The sequence below is a fragment of the Meles meles genome, chromosome 8 (genome assembly GCF_922984935.1).
Source record: "Meles meles chromosome 8, mMelMel3.1 paternal haplotype, whole genome shotgun sequence".
NCBI lineage: Eukaryota > Metazoa > Chordata > Mammalia > Carnivora > Mustelidae > Meles > Meles meles.
In genome coordinates this window covers 59,565,149-59,584,715 of record NC_060073.1, presented here as the reverse complement: position 1 = coordinate 59,584,715, position 19,567 = coordinate 59,565,149, and the positions used below count along the sequence as shown (strand labels likewise).

General features: G+C 45.6%; 1 protein-coding gene across 1 annotated transcript; it reads right to left on the bottom strand.

The window, feature by feature from the left end:
- Window positions 1-670: 670 nt before the first annotated feature.
- CHRNA10 (cholinergic receptor nicotinic alpha 10 subunit) lies at window positions 671-5,841 on the bottom strand. Its single transcript, XM_046017847.1, has 7 exons — window positions 5,553-5,841; window positions 4,133-4,278; window positions 3,576-3,730; window positions 2,356-2,892; window positions 2,002-2,026; window positions 1,216-1,664; window positions 671-815 (listed from the first exon to the last, which is right to left on the bottom strand). The coding sequence occupies exons 1-7, from the start codon at window positions 5,701-5,703 to the stop codon at window positions 671-673; spliced, it is 1,608 nt and encodes a 535-aa protein (XP_045873803.1). The 5' UTR covers window positions 5,704-5,841.
- Window positions 5,842-19,567: the final 13,726 nt, after the last annotated feature.

Sequence of the window (19,567 nt, the reverse complement as noted above, 5' to 3'; positions counted from 1 at the left end):
TCTGGGGACTGAGCTTTCCCCAAGGCTTTAAGAGTGAGACACTGAAAGGGGGCAGCAGTCTCTAAGGGCAGGCAATCACTCATTTGGAGACTGACAATGAAACTAGTTTGAGGAGGGATTGGGGAGGAAAGCACTTGGCCACGGTATTTGCTGGTATTACTCGAATGGCTCACATATGCACCTGGAAAGCTCCCATTCACTCTTCCAGGAAGCCTTCTCTGACCTCCCCCAGCTGGCTGGGCTAGGGCCCCTGCCTCTTTGCACCCACGGGTCCCTGGCTGCTTCCCTATACCACGTGTCAGTGTTTGTCTCCCATGTCAGTCTGTGAGCTTCCTGAGGGCAGGGACTGGGTCTAAAGCACAGGGGTGGGGCCAGACAGACAACACTTGACAATCGGAAAGGAACAAACCCCTCGTGAATGCCTCACTGCTGCACTGCCCCACCTTGGTCACTTTGAAGCTCTCTGAATGTCAGTGTGGGAATGATGTGGATGGGCTCCAGTTCCAGAAGGCAGAGAGCAGGACAGACAGCAGAGACAGCATCAGGTCCACTTCCAGGGTCTCAGCTGAAGACTCAGTTGAATTCTTGTCAGCAAAGACATAATCTGCCCTGATCTATGTGTCCTAAGGCTCCTGTCTCTAGAGACACAAACCTGGACCCCTACCTTCCACTACCACAGGCCCCGAGGGTAAAACAGCATTGAAGAGGTGTGGGGCACACACTTTATTGTAAGTTGAGGCTTTGGGGCTGAATCCTCATGTGGCCTCCTCTGGAAACGAGAGAATGAATCCTGGATCCCCTTCCCTGAGTCCCTCCTAACACAGCAGCCATGGAGGAAGGAAGAGAAGACAAGGAAGTATGGTCGTTCTGTTTCTCATGTAACTTGCACTCTCGCCACCAAAAGCTCGAAAACGCAGCATCGAAATTCAATTCTGTCCCTCCAGGACTGTGTTTCCATCTTGGCCCTTCTTAGAGTGCCCCTTCTGTAGGAATTAGGGCAGTGGCAAGCTATGGATTTCCCTTAAAGTTTAGGGTATATAGACAAGTGATCCCTGTGGTTTGTGAAATCAGCAGTGCTGAGCCTGGAGGGAGGGTGTCTCCAGCTCTTAGGCACAGTGGGGAGAGACTGGATGGCCTAGCCGAGAGCCAACCACCACCTGGCCTTTCCGTCCCTGTCTGGAGGGGCTGTGGCTGCACCAGACCCCTGGAACTCACAGGGCTTGCACCAGCACCAGGAGGCTCATGACCAGGGCCATGGAGAAGAAGATGCCCAAGAAGAAGCGATCCATCACACGGGCCAGTCGCTTCCAGTCCTCATGGCGGCGTTGGGCAGCCCGGTGGCTGTGGAAGGTGTTAGCAATGGTAGCTACGTGGCGCAGGAGGGCTTCCTGACGGCACAGACACTGTGGCTCACGGCAAGGAACTGCTGGAGGGCGAGCACCTCTGTCAGGAGGCGGGGGACTAGGGGGTGACTCAGGTGGTCTAGACTGCCCACAGGGCTCCCCTCGTTCCCGCACGCACAGGCCTCGTGCCAGGCGTCCCAGCAGGAGGGCCCGAGCCCAGGCTGGCACTGGTCGGGCGCTGGGACCACAGTAATGCAGGTTCATGATAAGGATGGTGAGCGCTGTGGAGAATGTGACCATGGTCATGGTGGCCATGTAGTACTTCCCTGCAAGAGAGAGAGTGATCTGGGGCCCAAAACAAGAACTCAGGGGGCCTGAGCTTGCCCACCGCCTCAACACAAACAGGCACCAGCTCACCCACCCTGAGGCTCTCGGGACCCTCCAGTCCCAATGGATGGAAGCAGGAAGGAGGTAAGGGCCAAGATCTCTTCATCCCTTGTTCCTACAAGTGGGTTCTCAGAAGCTACCTGCTCCCTAATTGTTCTCCTCACCGCTGGACACTGCACTCCCCCACAGACCGTGACAGTCACTCTCAAATGGTACGAGCACAATCTGGGGGTAAGTTACTGATCCTTTTGCACAACTAGGATAACAGAACCAACCTCATAGATGTGTCGTGATGCCTGAGTTAATAAAAAAAAAATGTCACGTGCTTAGGAGAGGGCCTGGCACACAGCCAGAACTCAACGCATTTTGCCTGCTAGGACAGGTGAGGGGTAGGGTGTCCCTCCTCTCCCCTCCATCTCCGAATGACGCACGCTCCCAGGATGCTCCCTCCTCCCCCACGGACCTGGGGTTGCTGTGCTGGGCCGGTCCCTACCCCGCTCCCCTCCCCTCCCCTCGCCCCGCCCCGGCCCTGTGGAGACCCTCCAGCTTGGGCGGGGAGACCGTCTCCGGGAGGCGGCGGCTCTCTCTTCCCGCCGCTGCCCCCCCAGCACCGCCCCCTCGCGGCTCACCGATGAGCGGCACGCTCTCCGCCGGAGGCATGCTCTCGGCCAGGAGCAGCTGGAAGACGGTGAGCGCCAGCAGCACCGTGACGCCGAGCGACACTTTCTCGCCCGAGTCTGCCGGCAGGTGGAAGGCCAGCGGCGCGAGCAGCGAGATGAGCACGCAGGGCAGCAGCAGGTTGCACACGTAGGCAGCGGCGCGCCGGCGCAGCAGCAGTGTGAAGGTCACGTCGGGGTAGGGCTCCGAGCAGCAGCCGTAGGTGAGCACGCGCCGCCGCGCCGGCATGCCCAGCACGCGCCACTCCACATTCTCCACGAAGTCGGCCAGGCTGGCAGCGGTGCCGCGCGGACGCACGTCCAGTTGGTGCCCGCCGTGCGTCCAGGAGCCGAACGTCAGGCCGCAGCGCTGCGCGTCGAACGGGAAGGCCGACACGTCCACGCGGCACGAGCTGCGCGTGATGGCTGGCGCGTCCCAGCGCACGGCGCCGTCGTGCCGCAGGACCACGTTGGTGCTGGCGGAGGCCCGTGGCTGCGCGTCCGCCCTGCGGGGCAGGCAGGGTGGGGCTCCCTGAGGCGGCAGCGCGCGCGGAGCCTGCCGGGCCGCGCAGAGGACAGAGCGGGTGGTAGAGAGGCACCTGCGTGCCTTTGGAGGCTTAGAAGGGGTGGCGCCTGCAGGGCCGAAAGGAGACAGAGATCTAGGCCGGGGCAGTGTGAAAACACATCTGCAAGAGCCGGCGCCCTGCTGCATGGTGTCATCTGCGAATCTCCTGGAGGGCCCCCAGGGAAAACATGCAGAGTTCTATGTTGTCTGGGAAACACTGAACTGCTTTAGGTGGCATCAAGGAGGGCTCCAGAGGGATATGCCCTGGAGGAAGTCCCTAGGCAGGCCCTCGGGGAGTCCTGAGAGACTTGGAGCCGGCCTGAAAGGGTGGAGAATGCCGTCAGGGGCACTTGTGTCCCAGAAACCTCTCTGTGAGCGGCACGGAACTGGCCCTGGACCACACAGTGGGTTCCCAGGAGACATTGAGCCGCATTGGCTTGGGACAGACTAAACAGGGGGTGTCCTGGAGGGGCTATGAGCTCCTGGCAGCTTAGGAGGGTCCTGGGGGAAAAGCTTCCAGGTTAGGTTTGGAGGTGGGAGGGAATGGGGAATCAGTGCATACCTAGAGCCCAGGGCAACAGTGGGGAGAGGTTAGGTTAGGGGAGGGGCCCAGGAAGGCAGTACTTGTTGTAGAGTACGATGTCTGGTCGCCACACGAGACTGCTGGGGATGCGGATAGCGTCAAGGCCACCGTAGGCATCGGGGTCCCATCGTAGATAGGCATCTGTCCACTCCTGTCGGATCCACAGGTACAGGGTCAGCACCTGGTTCCGCTCATCCTAGTGGGGGGCAGGGAGTGGGCACAGATGTGGACACATCTATATGCACACCCTTCCCTGTGTGTACACACTCACCTACAGAGCTCTGGAGGGCAACCACAAAACCAGCTGACTCACAGTCCAGTTTCTACCCAGGCCTAACCTTGCTATGTGATCTTAGCCTTTTCTTCTTTAGGCCTCAGTTTCCTTAGTAGTTACATGGGTGATAATCCCTGCCAGGCAGGAATGCAAGTGTGCAAAGTGTTGAGCACACTGTGGGCACCCAGCAGTCAGTATCCAACAGTTAGTATCTGTTATTATTGTTGTTAATATTAACATTTATAGAAAAGAATTGTCTGGAGAATAATCCCAGTCTCTCACTCCCCCCCCGTGCAGTTCCTTGACACTACCACCACAACACACCATGTCGATGATCTGGGACAATGTCACCTCCAGGGTCACATTCAGAGCCTGGTCTGTGTCTGCCACGGGTCTCAGGGCACTTGTGTAGTTGGCAAAGAGATCACGGAAGAGTTTGTGAGCCAGCTTGCCCTCGGCGCCCAGGCACTCTGGGGGACCAGGAAGAAGCGTTGTCCATCTGAGACCCTTGTCCAGGGGCTCACACCCTCCACCTGCCCATGGCTGGGGCCCTGTCACCTGGTCTGCTGTCTCATGGCTACCTACTTGGCCCTCCTGAGGTCTGCTCTGTCCATCTAGCTGTGGCTCTCCCTCCTCCCTGGAAGAGTGAGGTGGAGGCCGAGGAGTGAATTGATACTGTCTTCTGGAGCAAGGCTGACAGGTTTCTTCCCCACCCTTTCCCTTCCTAAGGACCTGGGTTCTGCCCACCCTACTGCGAATGCCAGAGGGGCCCAAATAAGCGACAAGAGCCCCGCCCCTCACCCAGCTGTTGTGAGCTCCTTTGCCACCACCACCCCCTACTTTCTCTCTAACCTATTTCCACTTATCCAGCTGCACGTCTATGGATTCTTTCAAAGTTTCTGATGCCATGGGCCATTCTGTCCTGAAAACACTCTCTTCCCTAGGCTTCCATGACACACATTGTCTTCAGGCTCTGACTCACATATTGTTCCCCAGAAGCCTGTCATTGTCCTTTTCTTTTTAGCCCAGATTTTTCTCCTGAGCTCCAGACTCATAAACACAACAGTTCACTCCTGAATGTCCTATTGGCACCTTAAACTCTGTAGGTCCAAAATAGGAACTCATTTCCTCCCCCCATCCTCTGAAACCCTGTTCCTTGTTCTGTGGTCCCCCTCTCAGCAAAGAGCACCCAAACCCCCGTGACGTCAGCCAGAAATCTGGGAGTTTCCTTCCTTTTTGCCGCCTCCCTCTGCACCCCTGCCCGTACCTAGGTCCCGTCAGCCATGCTGCTGGGCATCCTTTGAATGTCTGGTCGCCCCTGCAACTTGAGTGGACCCAGCAGCAGCCTCCTCAAGGCTCCTGCTGCCGGTGTAGCTTCTCTAACCCTCCCCCACATTTCTGAGATGGGGCTTTTGAACACTCAAGTCTGACCAAGCCAGCAGCTACTTAAAACTATTCAATGGCTCCCCATTGCCTGCTGGATAAAGTCCAAACTCTGCCTGACATTCAATGTCCTTCATAATCTGCCCCACCCTCACCCCCCTGGCTTGTCCATCACTGCTCCCACAGGAGCCAGGCAGGTCTCCTGTCCTTCTCTTCAGCACCTCCATCCTCCATGCTACCCAGATAGAGTGCTGGTTCCCAGCACAGTAGTAAAGAGAAATCGGATGTGGACAGAGATCTGGGGAAAAAGGGAACAGCTGCAGGGCCCGGAGACACAGGGCTGATTTACTGCACATCACACCTGGAAACAGTGAGAACAGAAACAGAAGGCCCAGGCTGGAGACAGAGAAGCCGAGGCTGAAGTGGTGGCTTCTGGGCCCCATGCTCCCGCCACAGCAAGACTTAGGGCAGGTCCCCGGGTGTGAGTCTTGGGACCCAACTGAGGGCAGCATCAGGCTGTGCTGGCAAGGACGATACCTGGAAGTCAGAAGTAAGATTGAGATCTCTGCTGAGGAACCCTGCGGCCCTTCCAGTTCTCTGACCCTCCTGTTTGTACTTGCCCTTGGATTTTAGTACTTGATCTTGGCATCTGCTCGTTCTCCTCCGCTGGTCCTTGCCTCTTCTAGCCTCTGTCCCTGCCCTTTTCTCTACTCTCCCCACCTCCCGCCCCTCTTACCTCCCACTCAGCCTCTCTATCTCTATTTCCTTGTGTCTCTTCCTCTGGAACTCTTTCTTGCTCTCTGCCTCTTTGACTTTGGTCTTTCTCCTTCCACTCTCTCTTCCTTTCACCTTCTATTTCAACCCCCTAACTTCCTTTCTCTGTCCCCCATACCTCAACTCCGGATGAGCCCGTCACACTCTCAGCAGGACAGGGGCAGGGACTCTCCATCAGTCCTGAGCCCTCTGAGGCATAAGACTGCAGGCCCCTCCCCTTCGCCCTTTCCATTAGCTTTTTTACAGGGGTGGGACACCTGTGTCCATGGGAACAGAGCAACTGAAGCTGGCACCTCAGGTTACTGGGACCTGAATTATTCAAATCATAATGCAACACCCAGGCTCAGCTCAAGCGCAGCCTGGGGTGTTGGAGGGCAGAAGTGCTGAGGTCAGGATCTGCAAAAGACTGGGCTTAAGGGTGTGAGGGGTCAGAGCTGTGGATGGTGGTGTCCTCCTAGCTCTGCCACCATTGCTGGATTCTTTTTTTTAAGATTTTATTTATTTATTTGTCAGAGAGAGAGGTAGGGGTGGCACAAGCAGGAGGAGAGGCAGGCAGAGGGAGAAGCAAGCTCCTTGTTGAGTAAGGTGCCCAATGCAGGACTCGATCTCAGGAGCCTGGGGTCATGACCTGAGCCGAAAGCAGACACTTAACTGACTGAGCCACCCAGGCATCCCCATTGCTGAATTCTTGAGGCTCCCTTTATTTTTATTTTTTAATTTTTGTTATTTAAATGCAGTTAATTAACATATAGCATACCATTAGTTGCAGAGGTAGAGTGTAGTGATTCATCAGCTGTGTATAACACCTAGAGCTCATCACATCACATGCCCTCCTTAATGCCCATCACCCAGTTACTCTATCCCCCCACCCAGCTGGAGGCTCCCTTTAGACTGACAGCTCTGCCTCCAGTGAGAGATGGAGCACATCTGTCCAGGCTGGGCACTTTGTGCCAGGCAAGCTCTCCCCTCCTGAGGGGAATGGGACTGAGCCTTACCTGAGCCTGTGGCTTCAGGTGACCCCACAAAGCCAGAGATGCAGCTCACATCCTCATCTCTAGCTCCCTACAGCCATCCCGATCCAAGTCTCCATGTTCTCTCCATGCCCCAACACTGTAGGTGACATTGGGTAGCAGGAAAAACACAGGCTTTAGAGTCACCTTCAGCTCTGTCTTATGAGCAGTTTGACCTGTGTAAGATACTGAAACTCTCTGGGTTTGTTTTCTCATACAGGATAATGTGATTAACAGTCCTCACTTCGGAAGTTATGAGGATTAAATGAGACAAGCAATAACACAAGGCAAGTGCCTAGAACTTTGCCTGATGCACAGCAGTTAACAAAAAGCATTTATAATATAATCCCAGTGAATTAGTTAGAATATTCTGTCTTCAGGAGCACACCCTTAGATTCACAAGCCCCCAGCCCCAGGCAACCATTATTCTACTTTCTCTCCATGATTTTGACTTAATAGCTCATGTGAATAGAATGACATATTCATCATTTTTTTTAAAAAGATTTTATTTATGAGAGAGATAGCACGAGCAGGGGGAAAAGGGGCAGAGGCTGAGAAAGAAGCAGACTCCCTGCTGAACCACGAGCCCAACATAGGGCTCGATCCCAGGACCCTGAGATGATGACCTGAATTGAAGGCAGATGTTAACTTAGTAAGCCACCCAGGCACCCCTAAATCACATATTTGTCTTTTTGAGATTAGCTGATTTCACTTTGCATAATAATATCAAGATTCATCCATTTTTACATGTCAGAACTTCCTTATTTTAAGGCTGTCTATATTTTATTATGTATATACTACATTTTGCTTACCCATTCATTCCCTGAGGAATACTTAGGTTGCTTCCACATTTTAGCTAGTGTGAATAATACTGCTCCGTAAGGAAGCAGAAATATTTCTTCAAGACTTTGCTTTCAGTTCTTTTGGATTATATACTCAGAAATGGAATTGCTAGGTCATATGGTAATTCTATTTTTTATAATTTGAGTAATCGCCATACTACTTTCTACAGTGGCTATAACATTTTTTCCCCACCAACAGTGTTCAGTGGTTCCCATTTCTCCACATCCTCACCAACAGCTGTTACTTTATTTTGTTTTGTTTTGTTTTTTTTATAGCCATCCTAATGGGCACAAAGTCATATCTCACTGTATTTGATTTACATTCCCCTAATTAGTGGTTAAGCATTGTATCATGTGTTCATTGGCCATTTGTATGTCTTCTTTGGAGAAATGTCTTTTCAAGTTCTTTGTCCATTTATTAAATTGGGTTTTGTTGTTGTGTTCTAGGAGTTCTTTTTGTATTCAGGATATCAATCCCTTATGAGGTGTGTAATTTGCAGATGTTTTCTTCCATTCTATGGGTTGCTTTGTTTACTCAGTTGATTTATTTTTTTGGTGAACAAAATTTTAAATATTTTATAAAGCTTAATTTGTCTATATATATTATTTTTTTGCCTGCACTTTGAATTCATATCCAATAAATCATTGCCATATCCAATGTTGCAAAGTTTTTGCCCTATATTTTCTTCTAAGAGTTTTATAATTTTAGTTCTTACATTTAATAAGTCTTTGATCCATCTGTAATTTTCGTGCATGGTGTTTACATAAAGGTCCAAGTTCATTTCTTTCTATGTGGATATCCAGTTTTCCTAGCATCATTTGTTGAAAAGACTGTCCTTTCTCCATTTGAATGGTCTTGGCACCCTTATCAAAAATCATTTGACCATATATGTGAGGGTTTATTCCTGGGCTCTCTGTTCTAGTCCATTAGTCTATATGTCTGTTTTTATGCCCCTACCACACTGTTTTTTATTTTTTTAAGGATTTATTCATTTTTTTGACACAGAGAGAGAGATCACAGGTAGGCAGACAGGTGGGCAGAGAGAGAGGGGGAAGTAGGCTCCCTGCTGAGCAGAGAGCCTGATTTGGGGCTCGATCCCAGGACCCTGAGATCATGACCTGAGCTGAAGGCAGAGGCCTAACCCACTGAGCCACCCAGGTGCCCCAGCACTGTTTTGATTATTATAGCCTTGCATTAAGTTTTAAAGTCAGGAAATGTGAGTCCTCCAGCTTTGTTCTTTTAGACAGGACTGTTTTGGTTATTAGAGTCCCTTGAGATTCCTTATGAATTTTGGTTTGGATTTTTATATTTCTGGGGGAAAAAAAGCCACTGAGATTTGGAGATGGATTGCATTACATCTATAGATCACTTTGGTTAGTATGGACATTTTAAGTCTTCCATTCCATGAATGTGAGATGTCTTTCCATTTGTGTCTTAATTTCTTTTAAGCAGTGTTACAGCTTTCAGTGTACATGGTTTTGCCTCCCTGGTTATGTTCATTCCTAATGATTTTATTCTTTTTGATGCTATTGAAAATGGAATTGTTTTTGTAATTTCCTTTTTGGATTGTTCATTGTTAGTGTATAGAATGCAACTGATTTTTGCATGTTGATTTTGTGTACTGCTACTTTGAATTCATCTATTAGATCTAACAGTGTTGTTGTTGAACTGTGTCATTATTGTTGTCATTGTTTGGTGTAATCTTTAGGGTTTTCTACATATAAGATCATATCATCTGCAAACAGCTTTTCCTTTTTCCTTTCCCATTTGGATACCTTTTATTTGTCTTTTTTTTCCTAATTGCTCTGGCTAGAACTTCCAATATTATATTGAATATAAGTTTTGAAAGTAGTCATCCTTATCTTTTTCCTGATCTTAGAGGAAAAGCTTTCATTCTTTCACCATTGAGTATGATGTTTGTTGTGGGTTTTCATATATGGCTTTTATTCATTTTTAAAGATTTATTTGAGGGAGAGAGAGAGAGAGAAAGTGGGAGCAGTGGGAGGGGCAGAGGGAGAAGGAGAGAGAAAATCCTCAAGCAGACTCCCTGGCAAGTGCACAGACTGACACAGGGCTCAATTCAAAGACCCTGAGATCATGACCTGAGCTGAAATGAAGAGTTGGACACCTAACTGACTGAGTCACTCAGGCGCCCCTATATATGGCTTTTATTATGTTGAGGTAGCTTCCTTCCTAGTTTGTTAAGTGTCTTTATCATGAAAGAATATTGAATTCTATCAAATACTTTTTCCTGTATAAATTAAGATGATCATGTGCTTCCCCCCCATTCTGTTAATGTGTTGTATTACATTGATTGATTGATTTTCATATGTGAACCATCCTTGCATTTCAGAAATAAATCCCACTTGGTCCTGGTGTAAAATCCTTTTGCTATGCTGCTGAATTAAATTTGCTGATATTCTGTTGAGGATTTATGCATCAATGTTCATGCAAGATACTGGTCTGTAATTTTCTTGAGGTGTCTTTGTCCAGCTTTGTAATAAGGATGATTGTATACATTAAATGGGTAATTGTAGGTAGGGGTGCCTGGCTGGCTCAGTTGGTACAGCATGAGAGCTTGATCTCAATGTTGTAAGTTTGAGCCTCACACTGGGTGTAGAGATTACTTAAAAATAAAATCTTTAGGGGCTCCTGGGTGGCTCAGTGGGTTAAAGCCTCTGCCTTCGGCTCAGGTCATGATCCCAGGGTCCTGGGATTGAACCTCGCATTGGGCTCTCTGCTCCACAGGGAGCCTGCTTCCTCCTCTCTCTCTGCCTGCCTCTCTGCCTAGTTGTGATTTCTCTCTGTCAAATAAATAAAATATTTTAAAAAAATAAAATCTTTAAATAGGTAATTGTATGGTATGTGTATGTGAATTATATCTCGATAAAGCTGTTGCAAAAAATATCATACTCCATCATGAATGAGAATTAGCTGAAACAAGAAAACAACCACAGAAACAAGAGCAATCACAAATATTGAACACTTTAATTAATAATAATTTGAATAATGTATTTTGCATATTTCTCTAAGCACTGTAACATACATTAATTCATAATTCTCACAATACCCTATAAAGTAAATACTATTATCAGTTCCATTTTATAAATGAGGTGACTTGGCACAGGAATAACTTATTCAAGATTCCATAATATATGGAATGGACTCAGGATTTAAATACTGATAATTGGAGTTCATGTCTTTCTAAAAAATTTTTTTAAGGATTTTATTTGAGAGTGAGAGAGAGCACAAGTTGGGGTCGGGGCAGAGGACAGAAGGAGAAGCAGACTCCCCACATAGCAGGGAGCCCAATGTGGGGCTTTATCCCAGGACCCTGACATCATGACCTGAACCGAAGGCAGATGCTGAACCAACTGAGCCATCCAGGCACCCCAGAGTTCATGCCTTTCTATGCTGCAACTACACAGCCAATTTTAAAAACAAAGTATATGTATGCATAATATGATTTAAATACAAAGGATTGAAAATGTATTAAAGAATAAGAGAACTATCAAAAATGAGCAGTTAAGGGGCGCCTGGGTGGCTCAGTGGTTTAAGCCGCTGCCTTCGGCTCAGGTCATGATCTCAGGGTCCTGGGATCGAGCCCTGCATTGGGCTCTCTGCTCGGCAGGGAGCCTGCTTCCCTCTCACTCTCTCTGCCTGCCTCTCTGCCTACTTGTGATCTCTCTCTGTCAAATAAATAAATAAAATCTTTAAAAAAAAATGAGCAGTTAAAAATTAACTAGTCAGGAAACGACAGATATTGGTGAGGATTTGGAGAAGGAGGAAGACTCCTATACTGTTGGTGGGAATGCAAGCTGGTGTAGCCACTCTGGAAGACAGTATGGAGGTTCCTCAAAAAGTTGAAAATAGAGCTATCCTATGACCCAGCAATTGTACTACTGGGTATTTACCCCAAAGATACAAATGTAGTGATCCAAAGAGACACCTGCACCCCAATGTTTATAGCAGCAATGTCTACAATAGCCAAACTATGGAAAGAGCTCAGATGTCCATCAACAGATAAACGCTATATATATATATATATATATATAGTATATATATACAAAGGAATATTATCCAAATGAAATCATGGCATTTGCAACGATGTGAATGGAACTAGAGTGTATTATGCTAAGCATAATTATCATATGATCTCACTGATATGTGGAATTTGAGAAACAAAGCAGGGGATTGTAGGGGAAGAGAGGAAAAAATGAAGCAAGAGGAAACCAGAGAGAGAGACAAACCATGAGACTCTTAATCTCAGAAACAAACTGAGGGTTGCTGGAGTGGAGGGGGCTGGGAGGGATAGGGTGGCTGGGTAATGGACACTGGGGAGGGTATATGTTATGGTGAGCACTGTGTGTTGTGTAAGACTGATGAATCACATACCTGTACCCCTGAAACAAATAATAAATTATATGTTAATTTTAAAAAATGAACACTTAGGTTTAAAAAGCAACCACAGGGGCGCCTGGGTGGCTCAGTGGGTTAAGCCTCTCCCTTCAGCTTAGGTCATGATCTCAGGGTCCTGGGATCAAGCCCTGCATCGGGCTCTCTGCTCGGTGGGGAGCCTGCTTCCTCCTCTCTCTCTCTGCTTGCCTCTGTCTACTTGTGATCTCTCTCTGTCAAAATAAAATAAATAAAATCTTTAAAAAAATAAAAAATAAAAAGCAACCACATAATTTACTGAAATTAATAATTTAAAAATTAACAGAACAGAGACAGTTGAAGAGATAACTAATGAATTTAAAGACAGAGTTGAAGAAATTACATAAATACAGACCAGGGAGATAAAAAGAAAGAAAATAAGAGGTTAGGAAGCAGAAGAAAAAATGTGAAGGTTAAATATATACTTAATCAGAACTTCAGAAGGAGAAAATCAGAGAATGGGGAGAGTCACCATTAAAAAGATAACAGCTGAGAGAGGAAAGAGACGAACAAAAACAAGGGAACAAAAATAGAATGATAAAATGTTAAACCTAAATTCAAATTTATCAATATTTACAGTAAATGTAAATGGCCTAAAAACATTAAAAGGCAGAGGTTGTAAAGACACTATTGAGATACTAGGAAGACAAACTATAGATTCTGAGAAAATATTTACAAATTACATAGCCAACAAAGAACTTGCATGCAGAATATATACAAGAATTTCTCAAAACCAAACAATATAAACCATGTAAAATTTTTAAGAAACAAAAAATTTAAAAACAAAGGAAAACCCAGAAGAAAAAAAAAAGTGTCCTTTGATGAATGGATAAACTGCATCAGACAATGTACTATTTACTATTCAATGCTAAGATGAAATGAGCTATTAAGCTAAGAAAAGACATGGGGGAAATTTAAAAGCATGTTAATACAATATGATGAAAGCAGTGTCTGAAAGTACTATATACTGTATTGATTCCAACTACATGAAATTCTGGAAAAGACAAAACTATGATGATAGTAAAAAGTTCAGTGGTTGCTGGGGGTGGTAGGTGGGGCCAAGGAAATGAATCTGCAGAACACAGAGGATTTTTAGGGCAATGAAATTACCCTGTATGATATCATAATGGTGGATACATGTCATTATACATTTGTCTAAACATATAGAATGTGCCACACACCAAGAATCAACTATAATGTAAACTTCACTACCTGTAGACTTTGAGTGATAAAGAAGTGTCAATGTAGGTTCATCAACTGGTACCATACTGGTGGGAAATGTTGATAATAGTGGAGGTTATGCATATGTAGGGGCAGGGGAATATGGGAAATCTCTGAACCTTCCATTCAATTTTGCTGTAACCTTAAAACTCCTCTAAAAAAAAAATTAAGTCTTAATAAAAAATTTTTTTAAATGGAGGGGTGCCTGGGTGGCTCATTTGTGAAGCGCCTGCTGTCAGGTCAGGTCATGATCTCAGAATCCTGGGATCAAGCCCTGGGTCATGCTCCCTGTTCAGCGGGAAGCCTGCTTCTCCTTCTTACACTCCCCCCTGTTTGTGTTTCTCTGTGTCTCTGTCAAATAAATAAAATCTTTAAAAAATTATTTTTAATGGAATGAAGTATTGATACCTGCTACAACATGGAAAAATATTAGACTAAGTGAAAGAAGTCAATAACAAAAGACTACATATTATGTGAATCCATGTATATTACATTCTATTAAGAAAAACAATCGGAGTGCCTGGGTGGCTCAGTTGGTTTAGCGTCTACCTTCAGCTCAGGTCATGATCCTGGGGCCTGGGATAGAGCCCCACATTGGGGAGGAGGGAGCCTGCTTCTCCCTCTCCCTCCACTTGCTGCTCCCCCTGCTGGTGCTTTCTCTCTCTGTGCCAAATAAATAAATAAAATCTTTTTAAAAAATAATAATGTTCTGCAGGGGCATGTAGCTGGCTCAGTTGCTAGAGCATGCAACTCTTGATCTCTGAGTCATGAACCTCACATTTGGGGTAGAGATTCCTTTATTTCTAGGTGCCCCTAGAGTTTCCTTAAAAAAAAAAAAAATGTTTGGGGCTCCTGGGTGGCTCAGTGGGTTAAAGCCTCTGCCTTAGGCTCAGGTCATGGTCCGGGGGTCCTGGGATGGAGCCCTGCACTGTGCTCTCTGCTCAGCAGGGAGCCTGCTTCCCTCTCTCTCTGCCTGTCTCTCTGCCTAATTGTGATCTCTGTCTATAAAATAAATAAAATCTTTAAAAAATTAATTAAAAAATGTTTTGCACAATACCTCAAGGGCAAAATAAAGGCTAATAACTTCAAGAGTGCTTCAAAACAGCAAAGAAGTAGTGCACATAGAGAACAGACTGAAGAGTTAAACATGCTTTTTATCTGTTTAGCTTCAATTTGCAAAACAACACATTTGGAATTCATCTACATATGACACACAATTCAAATTCTTGGGACACCTGGGTGGCTCAGTTGGTTAAGCATCTGCCTTCTGCTCAGATCATGATCCCAGGCTCTGGGATTGAGCCCCTGTTGGTGTTGGCATTGGGCTCCCTGCTCAGCAGGGAGTCTGCTTCTCCCTCTTCCTCTGCCCCTCCTCCTCAGTGGTGCATACTCTCTCTCTCAAATAAAATCTTTAAAAAAGAGAGAAAAAAACAAATTCTGATTCCAGTAGGCTGGGGTTGAGGGTGGGGATGTCCCTCACGACCAGCCAAGAGGGTTCTTGGCTTCACACAGGATAAAGATAAAATGTGAGCCAGCAGGTGGTGAAACAGTTTATTAAAGATACATACAGGGGTGCCTGGGTGGCTCAGTGGGTTAAAGCCTCTGCCTTCAGCTCAGGTCATGATCCCAGGGTCCTGGGATCGAGCCCCACATCTGGCTCTCTGCTCCTCGGAGAGCCTGCTTCCTCCTCTCTCTGTCTGCCTCCCTGCCTACCTGTGATCTGTCTCTCTCTCTCTCTGTCAAATAAATAAATAAATAAAATTAAAAAAAAAAAAGAATGCAAAGAATCTTAAAAATAAAAAAAAAAAGATACATACATAGGGAGAGATACAGAGTATCTGGGAGACTTAGAGGAAAATAACATGAATCTCATCTTTCTTAAGGACCTGGGGGTTTTAGTGAGGATGGTGGTCTAGCGTCCATGTCCTCTCAGGCATTCAGGAACTGGTTAGAACAAAGACCCAAGTGTTATTCTTTGGAGCCAGGGGGTCTGGGTGTTGAAATGTCTGGCTCCCCTGATGTCAAATACGCATATGATAGCTTCCTCTGGTCACTCATCTGGTCCTATCTTAGATGTTATTTATGCTAGAGAATCAATAACTCTTCTCCCTTACAAGGACGACACAGGCTCCTTGCATTACAAGGCCCAAGTGAAGTGCGCTGCAGGCGCAGGTCCTAGTGAGAAGAGAAGCCAGGAAAGCAGCAAAGGGAAAAAACCCAGCCTTTTCTCTCCTGGGGTCCCTTCAGTTTCCCTGTCTCATTTCCATAGTATAGTCTCTGACTAAAGACTGATGTGTAAATTGGAGTTTACATGGAAAAAAAAAAAAAGCTAAAATATTTTTTATAACATATTTACTGTATTTTGGGGTGAAATGTTATATTGAAAAAAAAATCCAGGGGTACCTGGGTGGCTCAGTGGGTTAAAGCCTCTGCCTTCGGCTCAGGTCATGATCTCAGGGTCCTGGGATCGAGCCCCTGCATCGTGCTCTCTGCTCAGCAGGGAGCCTGCTTCCCCCTCTCTCTGCTTGCCTATCTGCCTACTTGTGACTACTGTCTGTCAAATAAATAAATAAATAAATGAAATCTTCAAAAAAAAAAAAATCCAGAAGTTGGTGGGAACCTTTAAAAAGCAATAGGGAGGGTGGGAATACAAAGTAAAAACAAACAAACAAACAAAAAAAAACCAAAAAACACATTAACTGCACAAGAACTATGTGATTTACATCTCTATTTTGAAAATAATGAATCAACACATATAAAACACAAGGGATGGGCGCCTGGGTGGCTCAGTGGGTTAAGCCGTTGCCTTTGGCTCAGGTCATGATCTCAGGGTCCTGGGATTGAGTCCCGCATGGGGCTCTCTGCTTGGCAGGGAGCCTGCTTCCCCTTCTCTCTCTCTGCCTGCTTGTGATCTCTCTCTGTCAAAAAAAAAAAAAAAAAAAAAAAAAAGACAAGGGATATAAAATAATGGCCATGATTATTATTAGGTGAAAGGTTGATGGGAAGTTATATAAAGGGTAAGTAAGGGTGACACCACCTAAATCAATAATCTTAACCTCAATAAAAGTGGGACAACCAGGGTCGCCTGAGTGGCTCAGTGGGTTAAGCCTCTGCCTTTGGCTTAGGTCATGATCTCAGGGTCCTGGGATTGAGCCCCGCATCACCCTGCATTGGGCTCTCCGCGCAGCAGGGAGCCTGCTTCCCCACCTCTCTCTCCCTCTGCCTGCCTCTCTGCCTACTTGTGATCCCTCTCTGTTAAATAAATAATCTTTAAAAAAAAAAAAAGTGGGACAAACAAACATGTGTCGAAAGTGATAAAACAAACCACCATCTACTAACTGGAGAGGAAGAGGGTGGGGAGTGCGGGGGGGGGGGGGTGGCTGAAAGAAGGAAATTGAATCTAATCAAACCTCTAGATCTAACCAGCAGTATCTAAGAAGTAAAGGGGAGTATATAGGAAGGAGCAGTATATAGGGAATAAAGGCACAACCAGCCAAATCTAGAAGGTCCTGGTTCTTGATTCTAAAGGACAAATGACCCAGTTACTTTAATAAATAAAGGACATTAAAAAAAAAAAAAAAAGGGAACACTGGTAATGAAGGTACTTGAGACTAATCAACCAAATCCAAAGCGTGGACCCTGTTAAGATCCTAATTCAAACCATTCAACCATGGGGTGCCTAGGTGGCTCAGTTAAGTGTCTGACTCTTGATTTCAGCTCAGGTTACCATCTCAGAGTTGTTGGTTCAAGCCTGGCATTGGGCTCCACGCTCAGCAGGGAGTCTGCTTGAGATTCTTTCTCTCCCTCTGCCCTTCCCCACTATGCTCACGCATATTCTCTCTATCTCAAAAATAAACAAATCTCAAACAATTCAACCATAAAAATTTAGTTTGAGACAACTGGGGAAATTTAGAAATGCAGAGGGTATTAGTTGTTACTAGGAATTATTGCTGGTTTTGATGGTAGGACAAGGGTGCCGTGATGTGTTTATAAAAATTTACCTGTTAGCGGGGTGCCTGAGTGGCTCAGTCGGTTAAGCATCTGACTCTTGCTTTCAACTCATGTCCTGATCTCAGGGTCGTCAGATTGAGCCCTGCATCAGGCTGTGCTGGGTGTAGAGCCTGCTTAAGATTCTCCTGCTCCTTCTGCCCTTCCACCCCACTCACACATGCCTTCTCTAAGAAAAAATTAAAAAATACTTGTTAGAAATGCTTAGGTATTGATGAAATGATGCCCTGCCTTAGAAATACCATTGTGGGGTGGGTAGAATAACAATGGAGGTAAAGATGAAGTAATATTGGAGAACTGTTAAAATGTTGAATGTGGATTCATTACATCATTTTACTTTTGCTTGGGTGGAAATCTCTACAGTAAAAGGTTAAAAAAAAAAAAGCCACCCTTAGGAAAACATAAGAAATGAACATTTATGGGGCACCTGAGTGGCTCAGTCATTAAGCATCTGCCTTCGGCTGCGGTCATGATCCCAGCGTCCTGGGATCAAGCCCCGCATCAGGCTCCCTGCTTGGGAGGAAGCCTGCATCTCTCTCCTCTCCCACTCCCTCTGCTTGTGTTCCCTCTCTCACAGTCTGTCAAATAAATAAATAAATCTAAAAAACAAAAAAAACAAACAAAAAAACCAATTTAAAGTAGAAATCAATACAGTATAATATAGAACTCTGGTAAAACTGGTAAGTTGAAGAGCTGGTTCTTTGAAAAACAACAAAAAATCTGGAGTAATTTTCTGTTAATAAAAAGTAGCAACTGGGTCAAAGAGTAAAACATCTGAAAAGAGCAGCTACTCTGGAGGCCTCCGCTTGGCTAATCTAACATTTAATCTCCAAACTTTTCCTGATTTTGATTTTGGCATTACTCCAGCACTCTGCCAAGGAAATACACTTACTTTGGATGTTGTATGAAATTGTTATGTAGTTGTAGTCTGAGTTTTGAGAAAATGGATTTGTTTTATATATTTTTTATTAACATATAATGTATTATTTGCCCCAGGGGTACAGGTCTGTGAATCACCATGTTTACTCACTTCACAGCACTCACCATAGCACATACCCTCCCCAATGTCCATAACCCAACCACCACCTCCTACCCCCTTCCCCCAGCAACCCTCATTTTGTTTTGTGAGATTAAGAGTCTCTTATGGTTTGTCTCCTTCCCAATCCCATCTTATTTCATTTTTTCCTTCCCTACCCCCCAAATCCCCCACACTGCCTCTCAAATTCTTCATTATCAGGGAGATCATATAATTGTCTTTCTCTGATTGACTTATTTCCCTCAGCATAATACTCTCTAGTTCCATCCATGTCGTTGCAAAAGGCAAGATTTCATTTCTTCTGATGGCTGCACAGTATTCCATTGTATATATATATACCACATCTTCTTTATCCATTCATCTGTTGATGGACATCTAGGTTGCTTCCATAGTTTAGCTATTGTGGACATTGCTGCTATAAACATTCGGGTGCATATGCCCCTTCAGATCACTATGTGATTGCTGGGTCGTAGGGTAGCTCTATTTTCAACTTTTTGAGGGAACTTCATGCTGTCTTCCAGAGTGGTTGCACCAGTTTGCATTCTCACCAACAGTGTGATTTCTGTTGTGATTTCTCCGCATCCTTGCCAGCATCTGTCATTTCCTGATTTGTTAATTTTAGCCATTCTGACTGGTGTGAGGTGGTATCTCATTGTCGTTTTGATTTGTATTTCCCTGATGCCAAGCGATCTGGAGCACTTTTTGATGTGTCTGCTGGCCATCTGGATGTCTTCTTTGCAGAAATGTCTGTTCATGTCCTCTGCCCATTTCTTGATTGGATTATTTGTTCCTTGGGTGTTGAGTTTGATAAGTTCTTTATAGATTTTGGATACTAGCGCCTTATCTGATATGTTGTTTGCAAATATCTTCTCCCATTCTGTCAGCTGTCCTGTTTTTATATGTCTGAGAAACTTAAATTTTTTTAATTTCAATGGAATTTTGAAATACAAAAGAGCTTCTTTATCATTAACTTTGAACTGTAACTCTGACTCTGATCTAACACAGCTGCTATGATAAACATTTGACTTAGGAGCCGTATATATGTATATA

Bases quoted from the DNA above. Each gene is read 5' to 3' on its own strand.
- CHRNA10 (XM_046017847.1), bottom strand. From the start codon at position 5,703: ATGCTGCCCTCAGTTGGGTCCCAAGACTCACACCCGGGGACCTGCCCT. The intron at 4,279-5,552 runs GTGTGATGTGCA...CTGGTCCCCCAG, and splicing joins TCTGTTCTCACTGTTTCCAG to AGTGCCTGGGCGCCGAGGGC. The intron at 3,731-4,132 runs GTGTGTTGTGGT...GCCCCCCACTAG, and splicing joins TGTCCCAGATCATCGACATG to GATGAGCGGAACCAGGTGCT.